General features: G+C 39.1%; 1 protein-coding gene and 1 long non-coding RNA gene across 6 annotated transcripts in view; one reads left to right on the top strand and one right to left on the bottom strand.

The window, feature by feature from the left end:
* The window catches only part of LOC149037259 (cell adhesion molecule DSCAM-like), a 33,454-nt gene that overhangs the window by 17,354 nt on the left and 575 nt on the right, over positions 1 to 15,525 (bottom strand). For 3 of the 5 annotated variants that reach the window (XR_016181119.1, XR_016181120.1, XM_089187531.1), the window contains exons 2-6: positions 14,922 to 15,221; positions 13,694 to 14,017; positions 12,541 to 12,837; positions 11,501 to 11,806; positions 11,113 to 11,388 (exon numbers count right to left, since the gene is read on the bottom strand). Coding sequence is in view for 2 of the 5 variants with exons in the window: in XM_089187531.1 (XP_089043657.1) it covers positions 11,113 to 11,388; positions 11,501 to 11,806; positions 12,541 to 12,837; positions 13,694 to 14,017; positions 14,922 to 15,221 (1,503 nt within the window). In the remaining 3 variants the exon portion in view is untranslated. Of the gene's footprint in view, positions 1 to 9,128; positions 10,717 to 11,112; positions 11,389 to 11,500; positions 11,807 to 12,540; positions 12,838 to 13,693; positions 14,018 to 14,921; positions 15,222 to 15,525 lie in introns of those variants that run through there. The other 2 variants (XR_016181118.1, XM_089187530.1) reach the window with 2 other exon arrangements.
* LOC149037260 (uncharacterized) lies at positions 257 to 8,360 on the top strand. The gene is made up of 2 exons (XR_016181121.1): positions 257 to 589; positions 6,536 to 8,360. It is a non-coding gene; the product is annotated as an uncharacterized LOC149037260 (long non-coding RNA).

The raw sequence follows: 15,525 nt of genomic DNA, 5'->3' as shown, positions 1-15,525 counted from the left end.
TGCTCGAGGCGTAGCCGAGAGCAACTCTAGCTTCTTAAGTGCTCTCCAAACTTCCCAGGTGCTTCATATCTCGATGAACGCACAACTGACGTATGAACCAATTGTTTTATAACATTTTCAACCCGAAGGAAAATTTTTTTCTTAAGGGATTTGTTTACTGTCGTCATGAGCGTGCACAATAGGAATATGAAGCTCGCGCAATTGAATTTATAAATAAAGTTAGTACTCGCAGGCAGCTTATTGTAACTTGCGAAACGAAACGAAACGAAACTCTGTAATTTGCGAAATGGAAATATGCTAATATGATTTACAAAATAGAAACCGCAAATTACAGATTTCTATTTTGCAATCATTAGCATATTTCAATTTCACAAATTACAGATTGTCATTTCGTTTCGTTTCGCTTCGTTTCGTTTCGCAAATTACAGTAGCGAGTCCGTGGCAACTAAGTTCAAAAGACCTTGCTCTCACGTCAATTTTGTCTTCGCTACCTTGCGAAGAAGGAGAAAAAATAAATAAAATCAAGAGATGGATGACTGGTTTGAAAGCATACCGAATTTAGTCGATGCTTTGAGGATTTCTCGAAGCTGTAAGTACAAAAAGGGTTGGGATCAATCATCTGATTAGGACTTTGTGGAAGATGTGCTGTTCCGAGTTGCATGAGCTTGCTGGGTGTTGAAGTATGAAAAATTCTAACATTAAGAACACAGTGCTGAGTGCGAAATTTTTTCAGTGTATGGGTTGTATGTATGGCAGTGTATGATTGGTTGAACAGGTGGCGTAAGGCTAAGTAAAGCTAGTTTAAAATTTCATTGCAGTCCTTAATTATGTTCGGTCAGTGTAAAACGTACACTGCACACTGCAGACCGGGAGTAAAATACAGACTGAAGACTGCAGACCAGCTAGGGTAAAATGTAGACTCGGATTTTTAGTTGAAATGTATGAACATTTCCGGTTTCGCTAAATGATTAAACTTAAAAGGAACTTGAGACCAGTTCTACTTGCACTTAATTCGTTTTAATTTAAGGCAGACTCTGCCATTTTTCCAGTAAGTATAAACACGCCACAGCAAAACTAAATTTCCTCAGCATCCCATGGTTAAGTTGACCATGATAGCGGCAGATTTACCTCGGGTTAATACTGAAGTGAAACATCGAGCGGACCAAGAGAGGCAAACATCTGGGCCGGGATATTGTTTGGAGGTGTTTAATTAAACCCTTATCTCGCACCCACAAACATGCATTAAATTTAAAGAATTTCCACGCCTAACTTCACAGCGCAAAACAAAGGTACGAGAAACAGGTTTTTATTGTCTAAGTAATCGAAATTGCCGATGTGTGATGAAAGTCTATCGCTACAGTCGAACCTCAATTTTCCGGACTCGTTGGGACTAGACGAAATAGTTCGGATAATCGAGGGTCCGGATGATCGAGGGATATTCTAGAATATGAATATTAATAAGGAACAAAAACTGATTAAATTAAGAAAGCGACATTTAATCGTGAAACAAAACATTTACAAATCGTTTTGAAAAAAATATGGTCTACATCTTCACTGTCCATTGGGAATACCTCTCTGCGTGTATCGTGTAAAGGTCTTCGGCATTCATTGTGGATACCAGATATCTGCTGCGTACTAACGCCATATTCAGCTGACAAATTGATTCCTTTTTCTCCTTTCTCTAATCGCAAAATTATAGAAAGAACGGATCATTTACGCCTCAAGGACATGATGATCATGAATAAACATTCGTGACGCTGAGTAGCTTGTTTATCTTGCATACCACGCCGAACGAGCCAATAGCGCGTAAAATCTCACTTAGCAACAAAGCAACTCGAATTTTCTAGGTTAGTTACGACCCATGCGTGCGCTGTTTTTGCTTGGTGAAAGCGAAACAAACTCGCCTTTACTTCACTTTTAAACGCTGTAGTTTTGAAAAGAATATGGCTACGAATCTTTACTGATAAATATTCATGACAAAATTGGGACCAGAAAAAAAGTCCGGATAATCGAGGTCTTGATAATGGGGGCTATGTCCTGGTGTACCGGTTAACCAAAATATGTCCTGGTATGCCGGTTAACGAAACTTGCGTGACATTGGTCAATCGAATAATAGCGTGACAGCTAGATAATTTGATAAATAATGAATGCTTTGATAATAAAATACAATAAAATGCCGGCATTGGTTCATTGTTGGGTTATTTAAGTCGTTTGGATCTTTTGGATCAGTTGGGTCATTCGGGCCAGTTGGGTCACTTGGGCCAGTTGGGTCATTCGGGCCAGTTGGGTCACTTGGGCCAGTTGGGTCACTTGGGCCAGTTGGGTCACTTGGGCCAGTTGGGTCACTTGGGCCAGTTGGGTCAGTTGGGTCACTTGGGCCAGTTGGGTCACTTGGGCCAGTTGGGCCAGTTGGGCCAGTTGGGTCACTTGGGCCAGTTGGGTCACTTGGGGCCAGTTGGATCAATTGGGCCAGTTGGGCCATTATGAAATCCGAGAAGGCCCTGAAACGGGAAAGGGCTCTGTTGGGCCCAAGCCTCTCTGAAAAGCCTCGTTAAGAAGTTATTAGATGGCGGAGTGATTTATCCGCGTGTGGCGATGAAGATAACTCAGGAATTGCTTAGCTATGTTCAGCATAATGTTAAAAAATATGAAGATCACTTACTTCAGGACGGAAAGGTGGATGGACCTGCAATTATTGAGCCAGGGCAGCAGTTAAACCCAGACTTCCGTAGTCCTCCTGACGTTGGCGACTATGTGCTTCCCAGAGTCATCATCTGGGATCCATTGCAGCAGCAGCAGCATTGTTTCGATACTGGATTCACATGCCCTCATTATGAGCACGGCCATCTGAATAGTATACTTACTCCCTGTAAGTGGAAAGATGGAAGGAGCGAGCGAGATTTGCCACGCCAAATTTATTGTGTAAATGGCCCCGTGTTGCTTGTAAGCCGTGTGTATCGATGCACTGAAGGACACGAAATCGCTGGTCATGACCCCAGAATACTAGAGAGCATACCATCAGGTGATCTTAAATTTCATCTCGGCCATAAGTTAGGATTCACTCCTGAACTTTGCTCTTTAGTGTTTGCATTAGCTTCAAGTGGACAGCCATTTCATGAAATTGAACTGTTTCTAGCGCAAAGATACGTGGACAACTTTGCGGAAAGACAGTGTAGGTATGCCAGACACATCTCTACATATTTGGAGAAAAATGAGTCTCAAGACAAAGACAAACTTCAAAAATTCCCGTCTTTTGAGGTGTGGAGACCAACGCCGAGCACAGATACAGTTCATCAGTGCTTTCTGTATATCTTTAGAGAGAACAAACAATTTTTTCGGCAAAGTATCAGTGAGAAAACTGCTAAATGGATGAGTGCCGACCACACATTCAAAGTTGCTGCAAACATTGGATGCATGCTCCCAAATGGATCTTGGTCTACACAATTTGATTCCTTGTATATAGTTATGAATGAAATTGGCCAGGTGCTCACCTACAAATTGACAAAGGGTACTGCAATAAGTAAGGTACAGGACATATTAAATAATTTAAAGCGTCGATTAGATCAACAGAAAGCATCCTGTGACACAATTTTTGTGGATGACTGCTGCAAGGTTCGCAGCAAATTACAGCAGATTTTTCCAAATGTGTTAGTCAAGCTTGACTTGTTTCATGCCATCCAAAGAGTCACCTCAAAAGTGCCCAAGAGCAAATGCTGGTCTGTTATTTCTCCTCGACATGGCCCACGATTGGCTCCACGCATCCTTTCTGGCACGCTGGTGTTTTCCCCGTTCCAGAAGGGGCAGTAGCGATCAGATGAAGGTTTGCCTTCTCCTCGTAGGAACCAAAAAGCTTCAGTGTTGTCTGACCGAGCAAAGAGCTCGTAGACACCAGAGCTGAACAAAGTAGCATCTCGCTCGTTGTGCCACTGCTACAAGCGAACGCCGTCAGCCATTGACGAAGGCGTTGGGGTAGAACTTCTTCAATAGAAAGAATAATTTGGCCCAGCTGAGATTCCAGTTCCGCGGTAGATGTGACATTACTCTGAGTGTCCATGATATGTCGAATATCGAAAAACTAACTACGTAACTTTTGTGAGCACCTTCTTTGATGGCGGGAAAAGCTAGAATGAACTAACAGGCGCCTAGGTCAGCGTTTGTATTTTAGCAATTGTGGCGGGAAATCGGCGATTAAAAATTCACCTGGTTTATAGATAACTGATGACCCAACTGGCCCAAGTGGCCCAAGTGACCCAAGTGGCCCAACTGGCCCAAGTGGCCCAAGTGACCCAACTGGCCCAACTGGCCCAACTGGCCCAAGTGACCCAACTGGCCCGAATGACCCAGCTGATCCAAAAGATCCAAACGACTCAAATAACCCAAATAACCCAACAATGAACCAATGCCGGCATTTTATTGCATTTTATTATCAAAGCATTAATTATTTATCAAATTATCTAGCTGTCACGCTATTATTCGATTGACCAATGTCACGCAAGTTTCGTCAACCGGCACACCAGGACATATTTTGGTTAACCGGTACACCAGGATAAAGCCATAATGGGGTTCGACTATACTACTTCCGTGGCTGACAAAGTATACATGAGCTTCATGTATGTTAAAGCTACCATTGCTGCTTAGCAGAACTGTTTATTCCTTAACAAGGGAAGTGTATTTAGCTGGCTGTGCACTGCATATTCAAACACTTACGTTTCTTGTTCTTACCTTCAAGCAATGTGTCAACGCCAAAACCATCTGAGGAAGTGAAGTTCGACACATCAATCGCCATGAAGATTATTGCCAGCCTCTCGTGACTTACGTGGCCTCGATCCAGCTCACTCTTGAAGTTTTTTTGTGGAGGCAGGTTGTTTTAGAACTGCGTCTGCATTTTACGACTGGTTGGCAGTCTTCAGTCCGCATTTTACCCTCAGTCTGCATATTATTCCCGGTCTGCAGTCTGCAATGTACGTTTTACACCGACCGAATTGTAACTCAAACTGAAAGCCTTCCGTGATTTAGGGAAATCCGTCAACTTATTATAATAATCTCAAGAGTGGAGAATCTTAACATGATTTTTTTGTATGCTCTCGTATTCTAAGTAGATCACATCTTTTCCTCCTCACCTAAAACCTAATTTGCTACAATATAAACCCTTTAAAATTTGTACTCTTATCTAGGCTGGCCTAGCCTCTGATTCAAACAGTCACCTTACTTAATCGACCGTTTTCATGTCTACCTGGCTTGCACTGTGCAACCATGAGAACCAATGCATACATTTAGCGGCAAAAAATAAAAAAGAAGGAAATTATCCAATTTTTATCCAATTTATATCCATGTAATGCAAAACAAGTGACTATTGCATGTTCTACATATGAAATTTAGTAAACAAACAATCGGGCTGAATTTAGTCACCTGCTAGGCGATGAATTCCAGGAGCAGAGCTACTTAACTTTTTTCATCAAATCAATTATGATTGTGTTGAGTATTTTATTGATGGAAATGCAGGTGTAGCGCATCGCAAGTTATTTGTTTTGACTTTCAATACCCCATTCAACATTTAATGATGTGAATTTTGAGTTAGCTCTTAGTGATCAAAAAAACTATATGAAACTTGAGTCTACAAGGAACCCAACCAAATTTTCCTTCATGCGGTGTTATTCATTATAGTAAACAATATATTTTGGTACCTAAGAAAAAGCTTCCTTTATTTAGGGGATTAGTTTTATCCTATTTCAAGACTCTAAAATTTTTAAACAGAAAAGAGAGACAGAGCTCAAGTCATTTGCTCCTAAACTGATTTTTTTTTCAAAATCACACCATGTTCAATGGAGAATTCAAAGAGGAAGGTCTAAGAAGAGCTCCCTGAAAACACTGGCCACATTATGACAGCGTTACACTGTTGTTACGCCCATATGAGGAGATGGCTATGCAACACAAATAAAAAATCATGATGCAGGGTTTCAAACAACACACTTTCTTATGTCTTAGAGCGCTTCTCAGTTGTCAAAGTAGCTCTCCGAGTCACAATTGGATCAGTTCCTCTAAACTTGTCAATAGAGTCGTGTTAGTGAGGTCTTGTGGCAGCCTTTGTAAACCCTAGAAAACCTTTCTTATTCACACCTTGTTCTGTCCCTTCGGTGTCCATATTAGAGAGGTTTGACGGTAATTTATTATTTTGGCATGTCTTTCATGCTTTATCTCTTAACTTGAGTTTTTTTGCTTCCGGTATCCTTATGGCATTTGCATTTTACACAGGTAAAGATTGTGGTAAAATTTAAAAATGAGAAAATTGAAAAACCAAGTAGTTTGGACCTTTCACAAGATGATTTTATCTAACCCAAAACCTCTAGCCTAGAGTAAAAATGGGGGGTTTTGGAGATTATAAGCCCCTGTGGTCTTAGGTTGCATTGAAAGATGTCGCTGGTTGTCACAGTATTCAACTGAAATAACATTCAGGAACCTTTAAATATTTTCTGGAATAGACCTGCTTCGTCCACTAGTTAAATTGATTAACTAATCAAATGTGTTTTTTTTATAGAACATGTTTCAATATGTTGAGGAAAGTGTGGTCCTCCCATGTCATCTCACGGAGAACCAAATTTAGAATTTTTAACACCAACGTCAAAGCAGTCCTCCTCTATGGCTCAGAAACGTGGAGAACAACTAAGCAAACGTCCCAGAAATTGCAGACCTTCGTCAATAAGAGCCTTAGGCGAATTTTAAAAATCAGTTGGACTGATAGGGTAACGAACGAGATGCTGTGGGAATTAGCAGGCGAGGAACCAATCATAACTCAGATCTCAAAGAGAAAGTGGAGATGGATAGGTCACATCCTAAGGAAACCGGCTAACAACGTCACCCGGCAGGCACTACGTTGGAACCCCCAGGGCAAGAGAAAGAGGGGTCGTCCCAGGAACTCCTGGAGAAGAGGTGTAGAGTCCCAAACGAGAAACTGGGGCCACACTTGGGCCACTTTAGGAAGATTTGCCCAGGACAGAACCTGATGGAGGACGGAAGTGGTTAATGGCCTATGCTCCAACCGGAGCTAAGGGCGAAACAACAACTGGCTAAGTATGTCTGTCTTTTTGTTCCAGGCCTGGGTCTTGGACCTCTAATGGATATTGTGATAAAGATTGATGCAAGGTTAGTATTCCATCTTACTTTTCATATTGTTCTTCTGTTCTTCTGATCTGGTAACTATGCAAAACTTAGTTGTTTGGCTATCAAGAAGTAAAATTTCTGGATGATGAATCATTACCTCGGACTTCTGTTGTCAAACAGCCTATAACATCTTATTTAGGATACAATTTCTTAATCAACTACAGCTCAAGCTCAGTTATTTTAAAGAAATTTTTTTCATGATTACATTTGATAAAAACTTTTGTAATAATTTGATTACTTTACGTTTTATACTCTGCATCATTAAACACCAGTTTCCTTTGATGTAAAAATGTTATGATCAACTGACTCTCAACAGAGACAAGTTAATGTAGAAAAAAGAAACGCATGGGGGTGAAAGAGAATGACTAAAGCCCTTTAAATTGTAAGCGCAAATTGAAAAGAGTTATTGAGTTGTTTACTCCAATGCAAATACGTCAAATAACTACTTTTTATGAAACGACTGGTGTCTATTCTTCTTTTTGGAAACTACGTATATTTTATTTAATTTTTGTATAAGGCATTTATAATTTTCCTGAAGGTACTGTCATGTCTGGCTTGAGCGTTTATGCCATGATCAACCGGGACAACCGGTTTCTTGGAGCAACTGAGTGTACTGTAAATTTAGGTGACTTGGTTGAGGTTTTTCTAGATCACAATCAAAGTGGTTTTTAGGCGACTGAATGAAAGGTCACTTGAAATCCTGATTTTAAGCTTTCCGAAAATTGCTGTTGTTTATGACCCATGTGTAAAGTGTGTAAAGGGGAAACAAAGCAGGCAGCAATTTTGATTATATAGTGTGGTGAAAAATTTTATCAAGATGATGTCAAATTTTCCGGATAATTGGCCCTCTTGGGCACTGAGCTCAGCTATTTTGATTTCTGACTTGGTGCCATTAAGAAATCAAAGTACTCTGTGAGCAAACTCGTGAATTGACAGATGCCTTACATGATTTTTTCAATCATGTTTAATGTTATCTGGTTTAAGGAATTTTGTGGTTGATTGTCATATTTAGAGTACGAGCAGTAGTTCAGTGTTCGCTAATGTAGCAAAGAAACAAAGTAACGTTGGGATAAGAAGGCATTATAATTGAAATGATCATGCTGTTACATTTGACAGTGGTGGATGATGTGTTTTAAACATATATCATTTTTGTTTCTGGTTCAAAAGAAAAGGTTGGAAGTAAATGTGGGTGAAAAGTGAAATTTACTGTCTATCATTGTAAATATTGGAAAATCAAGTCACATGAACTTACCAGCTCCCCATAAGTCCTTGCACTGAGTTTCAAGAATTTCGCTGCATTTGCCAAGGTAGCAATGAGACTGAGATGAGATTTTTTAAAAGGAAATATTACATTTAACAATGATTTCCGACTGAGCGCATTACATACATTAGAGTGGTTTGTCTCCACCCTCTGAGTAACTTGCCTACCGCAGACCATCGTCACTGTAGTGTAAGAGGAAACCGGTTACCCAGCAGTATCAGTTCCCACGTCCTTGTATTAGGACTTTGCTAATAGTTTTGACATAAAACTGTGAAAATGCCTAAAGAATGGATGAGGCTGTTTAAAGTTAGCATCATTGCAGCTTAAAGTGGCTTATTACGTTATTGAATTGGTGGAGAGATTGGTAACTGACTTTGTTTACATGGGCGTCTGTCTCTTACGAGAAACTGAAAACATTAGTACAATAGCAGAGGCTGAGCTGTGACGATAAGTTTTCGCGCACTCTAAACTGAACTTCGCGGGAACGTACAAAACGGGGGAAAATAGCTAGGTAGAGACCACTCGGCTTACGAGAACGGAGACTCGTCACGATTTCCTGGTACACAGAGATCTACTTCGAGTGAGCTTGTAAGGACGTCAAGGAAGAGACAGCGTTTTGGTTCCACAACAGACTTTATTCGAAGCGCATTCTAATGTACATCATGCTAAAGTCAAAACTAAAACTGTAATCGTCAAAGCTGTACAAGGTACGGAAAAATCAGTAAATTTTCCCGTAACAAAGCTAGCCAAAACTACTCTGAGACCCAGTTCGGCGCAGTGTTGTTGATTCATATATTCGTGTGCCTACAAATCAATAAAGATATGTATTGGAATGATGAACCAAAAATTTGTAAATTTGTTTCAAGAATAATAGGTTACAGTTTTTAAAAAACTTATTTGAAAACACCGGAAACCACAGAAACATCTGATAATGAGATCGCTAACCGCGTTATCATGGAAATCTAGCAATAAGAAAAAATTCTCAGCGCGCCGCGAATTTAGTAGAGAGTGAAAAAAATTATCATCGGTCATGGGGATAAATTCTAGTAGTTTATAATCCCCTGATTTTTGTTTGTTGTCAGTGCAACTATGTCTACTGTTACCTCTTGAGATGAGCAAATCCAATAGAGCAGACAAATGGTGTTCTGGTTAGATTCCAGTTTCCCTATTTTTTTCTTAACTACTTGGCCAGGCTCTCGTCATTGGGGTTGTAGCCTTAAACGTCTTGGCAATACACTTCCATCTGTTATCCGCTGGAGACTTGAGCAGAGAGAACACCTAGAATACTCATGATCAGTATCACAAATCACAAATGATGATCAAAAATTGCATTCTATGAAAAACAGTCGGTGTGTGTGCATCCACTCAAAGCAGAACTTTTCAAACCATTTTTCAGACTGCAAGCAATGCTGTTCCAGATAAACCATGCTTCTGATTGAGGAAACATAAAAAGGGTTAGGTAGACAAGTAATATTTTTTTCAAATTAAAAACTGTATATTGCAGTAAATCCAGAAGTAAAAAATTTCCAGAGACGCACTCGTACTTTCCATAGAGAAAATTCGAGTGGAGAATCCAGTCAATATGGCAATCCAGCCTGACAATTAATTTTTTAATGTCAGTTGGTTGCCAGCTTGGAGCTTGTGTGCACAATTCAGATTTGATAGCTAAAATCAGAGCTGATAATTTCAATAAAACACAAGACAGATTTTCTAACAAAAAAATCTATATTGCACTTTTTCTAATAAATCAAAACATAAAATTTTATGCTGCGATTCATTTCGTGAATTTTAACCCTTTTGTATTTCTTTTAGGCCAAAAATTCATATAGGGAATGAAATATAACGCAGCCGAAATTTCGCAATGAAAATTCGGGTCATTAAGGGTTTGTAACAGAACGTGTGAATGAATAATATTGTCATAAAATTCAAACGCGTTCTACAAGGAACAAGGCATGCCAAGAGTCTAAATGTGTAACGGTCATAAATCAAACGACAAACTAAAACCTTACATGCCACCGTCAAGGTCGCTGCAGATGAAACAGAATTGTTCACACTGTTTTCAGCAACGCATCTATATTTTCCTACATCTGATTGGCCGACATCCTCGATTGTTAAACAGTGACTGACACTTGTTGAAGATACATTGAACCGCGGATTGTCCTTGACATTCATTCTTACTCCATCTTTTGTCCAATGAAATGTTGGTTGAGGTTTCCCCATTGCTGAACAGCTAAATATCACTTCTTGTCCTTCCTTCTTCGTGACGTCCTTTGGATTTTTGGATATTTCAGGTGCAACTGATAATGTAAAAGAAAAAATACAAATGAATACATAAACTTAAATTTTTCCCAAATGTACCTGCTCTTCATTAATTCTTACAAAATTGTCCCCGAAAATAAGCACCATGAATGTTTCTGTTCTAAAAGTAGTGTAACGATAATGTCAAGATTGTTTACATGCACTGTTATAACCAGGCAAACCACCATTTTGTAACTCCTAGCCAGTATTCTCTTCACTAATTACAGTTCTTTGGCATTAGAGGGCACTCATTAAAATCAGTTAAGTCAAGTTCACTGAAGCATCGCTTTTGGCCCGAAAAAGACAGATTAAGAAAGAAGCAAAGAGCGAGAGAAAGAAGTACGTCGAGACACAGCCTAACTATGTTATTTACTTGACAAGAGCGATGATATTACATTGGATATTCAGTGAAGCAATCCTAGAGGATTCATTCCCCAGTCTGTTGTATGCCACGCATCGGTATTGTCCGCTGTCTGTTCTTCTCAAATCCAATATTGTTATCTTATTGTTGTCTAATGAGAAACGTATCCTGGGATTGTCTCGTATAGGAGATCCATCTTTAGTCCATGATATTGTCGGTTCTGGATTTCCGTCAGCGTAACAAGATAAAGTCACATCTTTTCCCTCTGTTTTGGTCTTGGACACGGGATGAATGGTGATCCTAGGTGGGCCTGTGTATCGAAAAAACTCGTAACGAAATTGAAAAAGAAATTACATTCTTAGGAGCATCGATTTTGCTTAAAGATATCATGTTTTTTATCAGCCTGATTTAATTGTACTTACTACTAGCGTGCAAAGTGGTGACAACTATGGGATTACTACTTGGTCCATCTCCTTTAACAGTGGATGCAAACACTCTGATGCTGTAATTGACCGACGCTAATAGACCTGTTAGGTCTATTCGATGTTGAGAGGAATCTATTTTCCTGACTTCCGGGCCACTATGATTCTGTGTCAGTGGGTTATAGATTATGATGTAGCCTGTAATAACACCATTTTGGTCATCAGCTGGAACCTCATCCCACGTAACTAAGATCATGCTGGTCGAGCTGGAGTATCCTGTCACGTTTGCAGGAGAAGCAGACGGCTCTAAAGTTAGACATATTAGATCATTTAGTGAAATAGATTGTGCAGATAAAAATGATTTTAGTGATTGCCTAGGACAAGGTTTCTTTAATCTCTAAAAAAAAAATTTGACCAACTCTGGTCTATCGATCTTTTTTTATGATTGAGAAAATAGAATAATGGCAGCAAAAGGAAGGAGCAGATAAGACGGTTAAATATTTAGAAACTAAGAGAATGCACCACTTCTGTTAGTTCTGATCTTCGTTTTTGCTTACACCTCAGTTCCTGAGTAACCCAGTGGGACGTTACCTCTGGATTAGCGTAGTGATAACAATAATAATAATAATAATAGTATATTAATAATAATAATAATATAATAATAATAATAATAATTATTATTATTATTATTATATTATTATATTATTATTATTATTAGCGTAGTGATGAACTACTACCTCTTTTCTTTGTGAAATAGTTCAAGCTTGTGCAAGTGTTTTTTTGATTTAGAACATGTAAAATTTAATCCAATTTTTATCATAATAAAAAGTATACAGTGGCAGCATTCCAAACACACTATTTGTTACAAATGAAAATGCTGCAGTAACGTACTATCCTGATCTGTGTGAATGGATATGGAATTGCTGTCAGGTCCCCTCCCTTTTTCGGTAGATGCGAATATTGCCATGGTGTAGTATACATATTCTTTTGAACCTATCAGTTCTTCCAGATTAAAGTTCTAGATTAAACAAAACACTCACGGTCCTGATCGGTGATAACAAAAATAGGATTACTGTACGGCCCATTTCCTTTCGCCGTAGATGCGAACACTGTAATGCTGTAGTTGACATACTCTCTCAGACCAGTCAGATACAATTGATGATCTGTATAGTCCACTGTTTTACTGCCGTTGTCATCCTCAGTTAGTGAATAATAGGTAATCGTGCAAGTTAAAATGATACCATTCTGATTAGCAGCTGGAACATCACCCCACTCCACTAAGATGCTGGTTGAGCTTGTGTTATGTCCTCTCACATTCGTAGGAGTTGCAGAAGGCTCTGAGGTAAACAAAGGCGTAATGTTTATTGAACAATGACGACACTGCAAAAATGACTCGTTTTACCTATGAGCAGAATCGTTTTACCTAACCGAAATCATATTTGGCTCATTCTCTATAGACCTGCGTAAATTCTATATGCCATGACCTTTGTGCAAACATACATAAACTAAATGACTGTAAATATATGGAAATCATAGATTTGAACTGCGATTGAAGAAATGAATATGGAAGCGATCCTCGCAGTTATGAACACTATGACGTAAGTAGCAGTGAAAATAAGGCCTGAAGAAAATTCAGGCCCCTACGGGATTTGAACTCGTGACCTCTGCAATACATGTAGGTACAGCGCTATCCCAACTGAGCTAACAGGCCAATTGGGAGGTGGTCTTTATGTTCGTTCCAAATAGAACCTTAGCCCTCACTTTCACTAATACTTAAGTAGTGTTCACAGGATCACTTCCATATTCACATATTAACTGAGAGTCTTTTTTACCTTCTTCATTTGTGGTATATATATATACATATATAAAATAAATGACTGTAAATATATGAAAATCATAGATGTGAACTGCGATTGAAGAAACGAATATGGAAGCGATCCTCGCAGTTATGAACACTATGACGTAAGTAGTAGTGAAAATAAGGCCTGAAGAAAATTCAGGCCCCTACGGGATTTGAACTTATGACCTCTGCGATACATGTGGGTACAGCGCTATCCCAATTGAGTTAACAGGCCAATTGGGAGGTGGTCATTATGTTGGTTCCAAATAAAACCTCAGCCCTCACTTTCACTAATACTTAAGTAGTGTTCACAGGATCACTTCCATATTCACTTAACTTATAGTCTTTTTTACCTTCTTCATTTGTGGTAACATTCAATAAGGAGCTGCTAACACTTGAGCCAACCACGTTGCTCGCAAACACTCTAACAAAGTATGTTGTCCAGGGAAGAAGGCCATTAAGAGAAGCCCTTGTAAAGGAGCTGGATATCACACAGGAACTTCTTGAGAGAGATCCTTGGCATAACACATCTCTGAAGGATGTCTGATCGTGCGCACTGATCTCTATCTTGTAGTTTGTAATAGCATTGTTTCCATCAAAACCAGCTGTCCAGGAGATATTTACGACTCTTGAACTCTTTGATACAACTCTCAAATATTTTGGTGGGCTGGGTGTAGCTAACGGGTTAAAAGAATGGTTTTTAGATAGTCCACTGTATTTTTTTTAGATCAAAGAAATTCCACTATTAGGGGAACGAAAAAAAAAAAAAAAACAAAACAAATATCAGGAATTTTATCTGTTAGCCACTAGTTAAATCTAGTTCTTATCTAACTTTCATTAACCCCTTCTTTTGCAATGACATTCTGAGGATGAACAGTGGTCGTGGAAATATCTGAAGTCAGAATGATAAAATATTGATTTTCACTATTTGAATTTTAAGAGCGAAGCTACAAGGTAGTTCGCCAAACAGTAATGTTGTTTTTTCAAGGTCACTTTAGATCTCTAAATATTTCTGTTAGTTAACCCTTTCACTCCCGTGATCTCTTTAGTAATTCTCATTACTGCCTGCCATACATTGCTTATAATTTTAGTGTGAAGAATTTGGTATTTTTCTATATTCTCATTACTTGCCTACTTGAGATGATATAGATATTGTGAGGAGAAATTCATTCTTGGTCACTACTGGGAGTGAAAGGGTTAACAACTATTCACCGAAGTAGAGATGGTTTGTTGCGGATATTTCTCCACTGGTAGCGACCGACACTGAGGTGAATAGTTGTTTTAGTATATACTAAAACAGTGAGATAATATGGTGCAAATAGATGAATTCAACTCATTTATTCCTGCAACGATTATAATATTTTCGGGTGCAAATCCCGCACGAGTTACTCGGAGGTGAATTGCATAAGGGATATTTGCAGTTTGAGTAGCCAATCAGAGCGCACTTTGAACGCTATTTTAGTATATATAGTTACGGACGTTACTGATTGTTTATCCTCAAATATAAAAATTCAATTATGAAGTTTAAGTTAAGGGTTTTTTTTTTTTGATGGTATAGGATTGAAATGTGGAAGTACTCACACAATACTTTAAGAGTCTCCCCAAGAGATGTTGAGATTCCGACACTGTTGATAGCCATACATCTATATTGGCCTGCGTCTGATCGATTGACATTGATGATATTCAAGCTGTAAATGGAGTTCCATGAGACTGCACTTAGTCGTGGATTTGTTGTCACGTTCAATGTCAAACCATTTTTTGTCCAATAAACAAGAGGTGGAGGGTTTCCCACAATTGTACAGCTAAATACCAAGTATTTGTTTCCTTCCATAGTGTGCCGAGTAATGTTCACTGGAAGCTGGTTGAGGATTTCGGGCGCAACTTGTGAAGAAATAAAAATTATTGAATGACAAATAATATCACTTTTTCTTAAGGAGGGACTAGGGAGAAATCGAACCTCAGACCTTCGGATTCCCCGCTTCGATGCTCCAGCCACTGAGCCACAGGGACTCCTCGCTCACTGTGGAGTCTCTGTGGCTCAGTGGTTAGAGTATCGGAGCGCAGAATCCGAAGGTCTGAGGTTCGATTTCTAATGGGGACTCAAAAATTTTTGTTTTTCCTACGCTCGTGACAAGACGAAAAAACATTTTTCTATATTGAAAACTTGTCACAGATGCAAGAGATC

The sequence above is a fragment of the Pocillopora damicornis genome, chromosome 11 (assembly GCF_964200805.1).
Source record: "Pocillopora damicornis chromosome 11, jaPocDami1.2, whole genome shotgun sequence".
NCBI classification, from domain to species: Eukaryota; Metazoa; Cnidaria; class Anthozoa; order Scleractinia; family Pocilloporidae; genus Pocillopora; species Pocillopora damicornis.
Note: the sequence above shows the minus strand (reverse complement) of the source record. Positions and strands in the feature narration are given on the sequence as shown.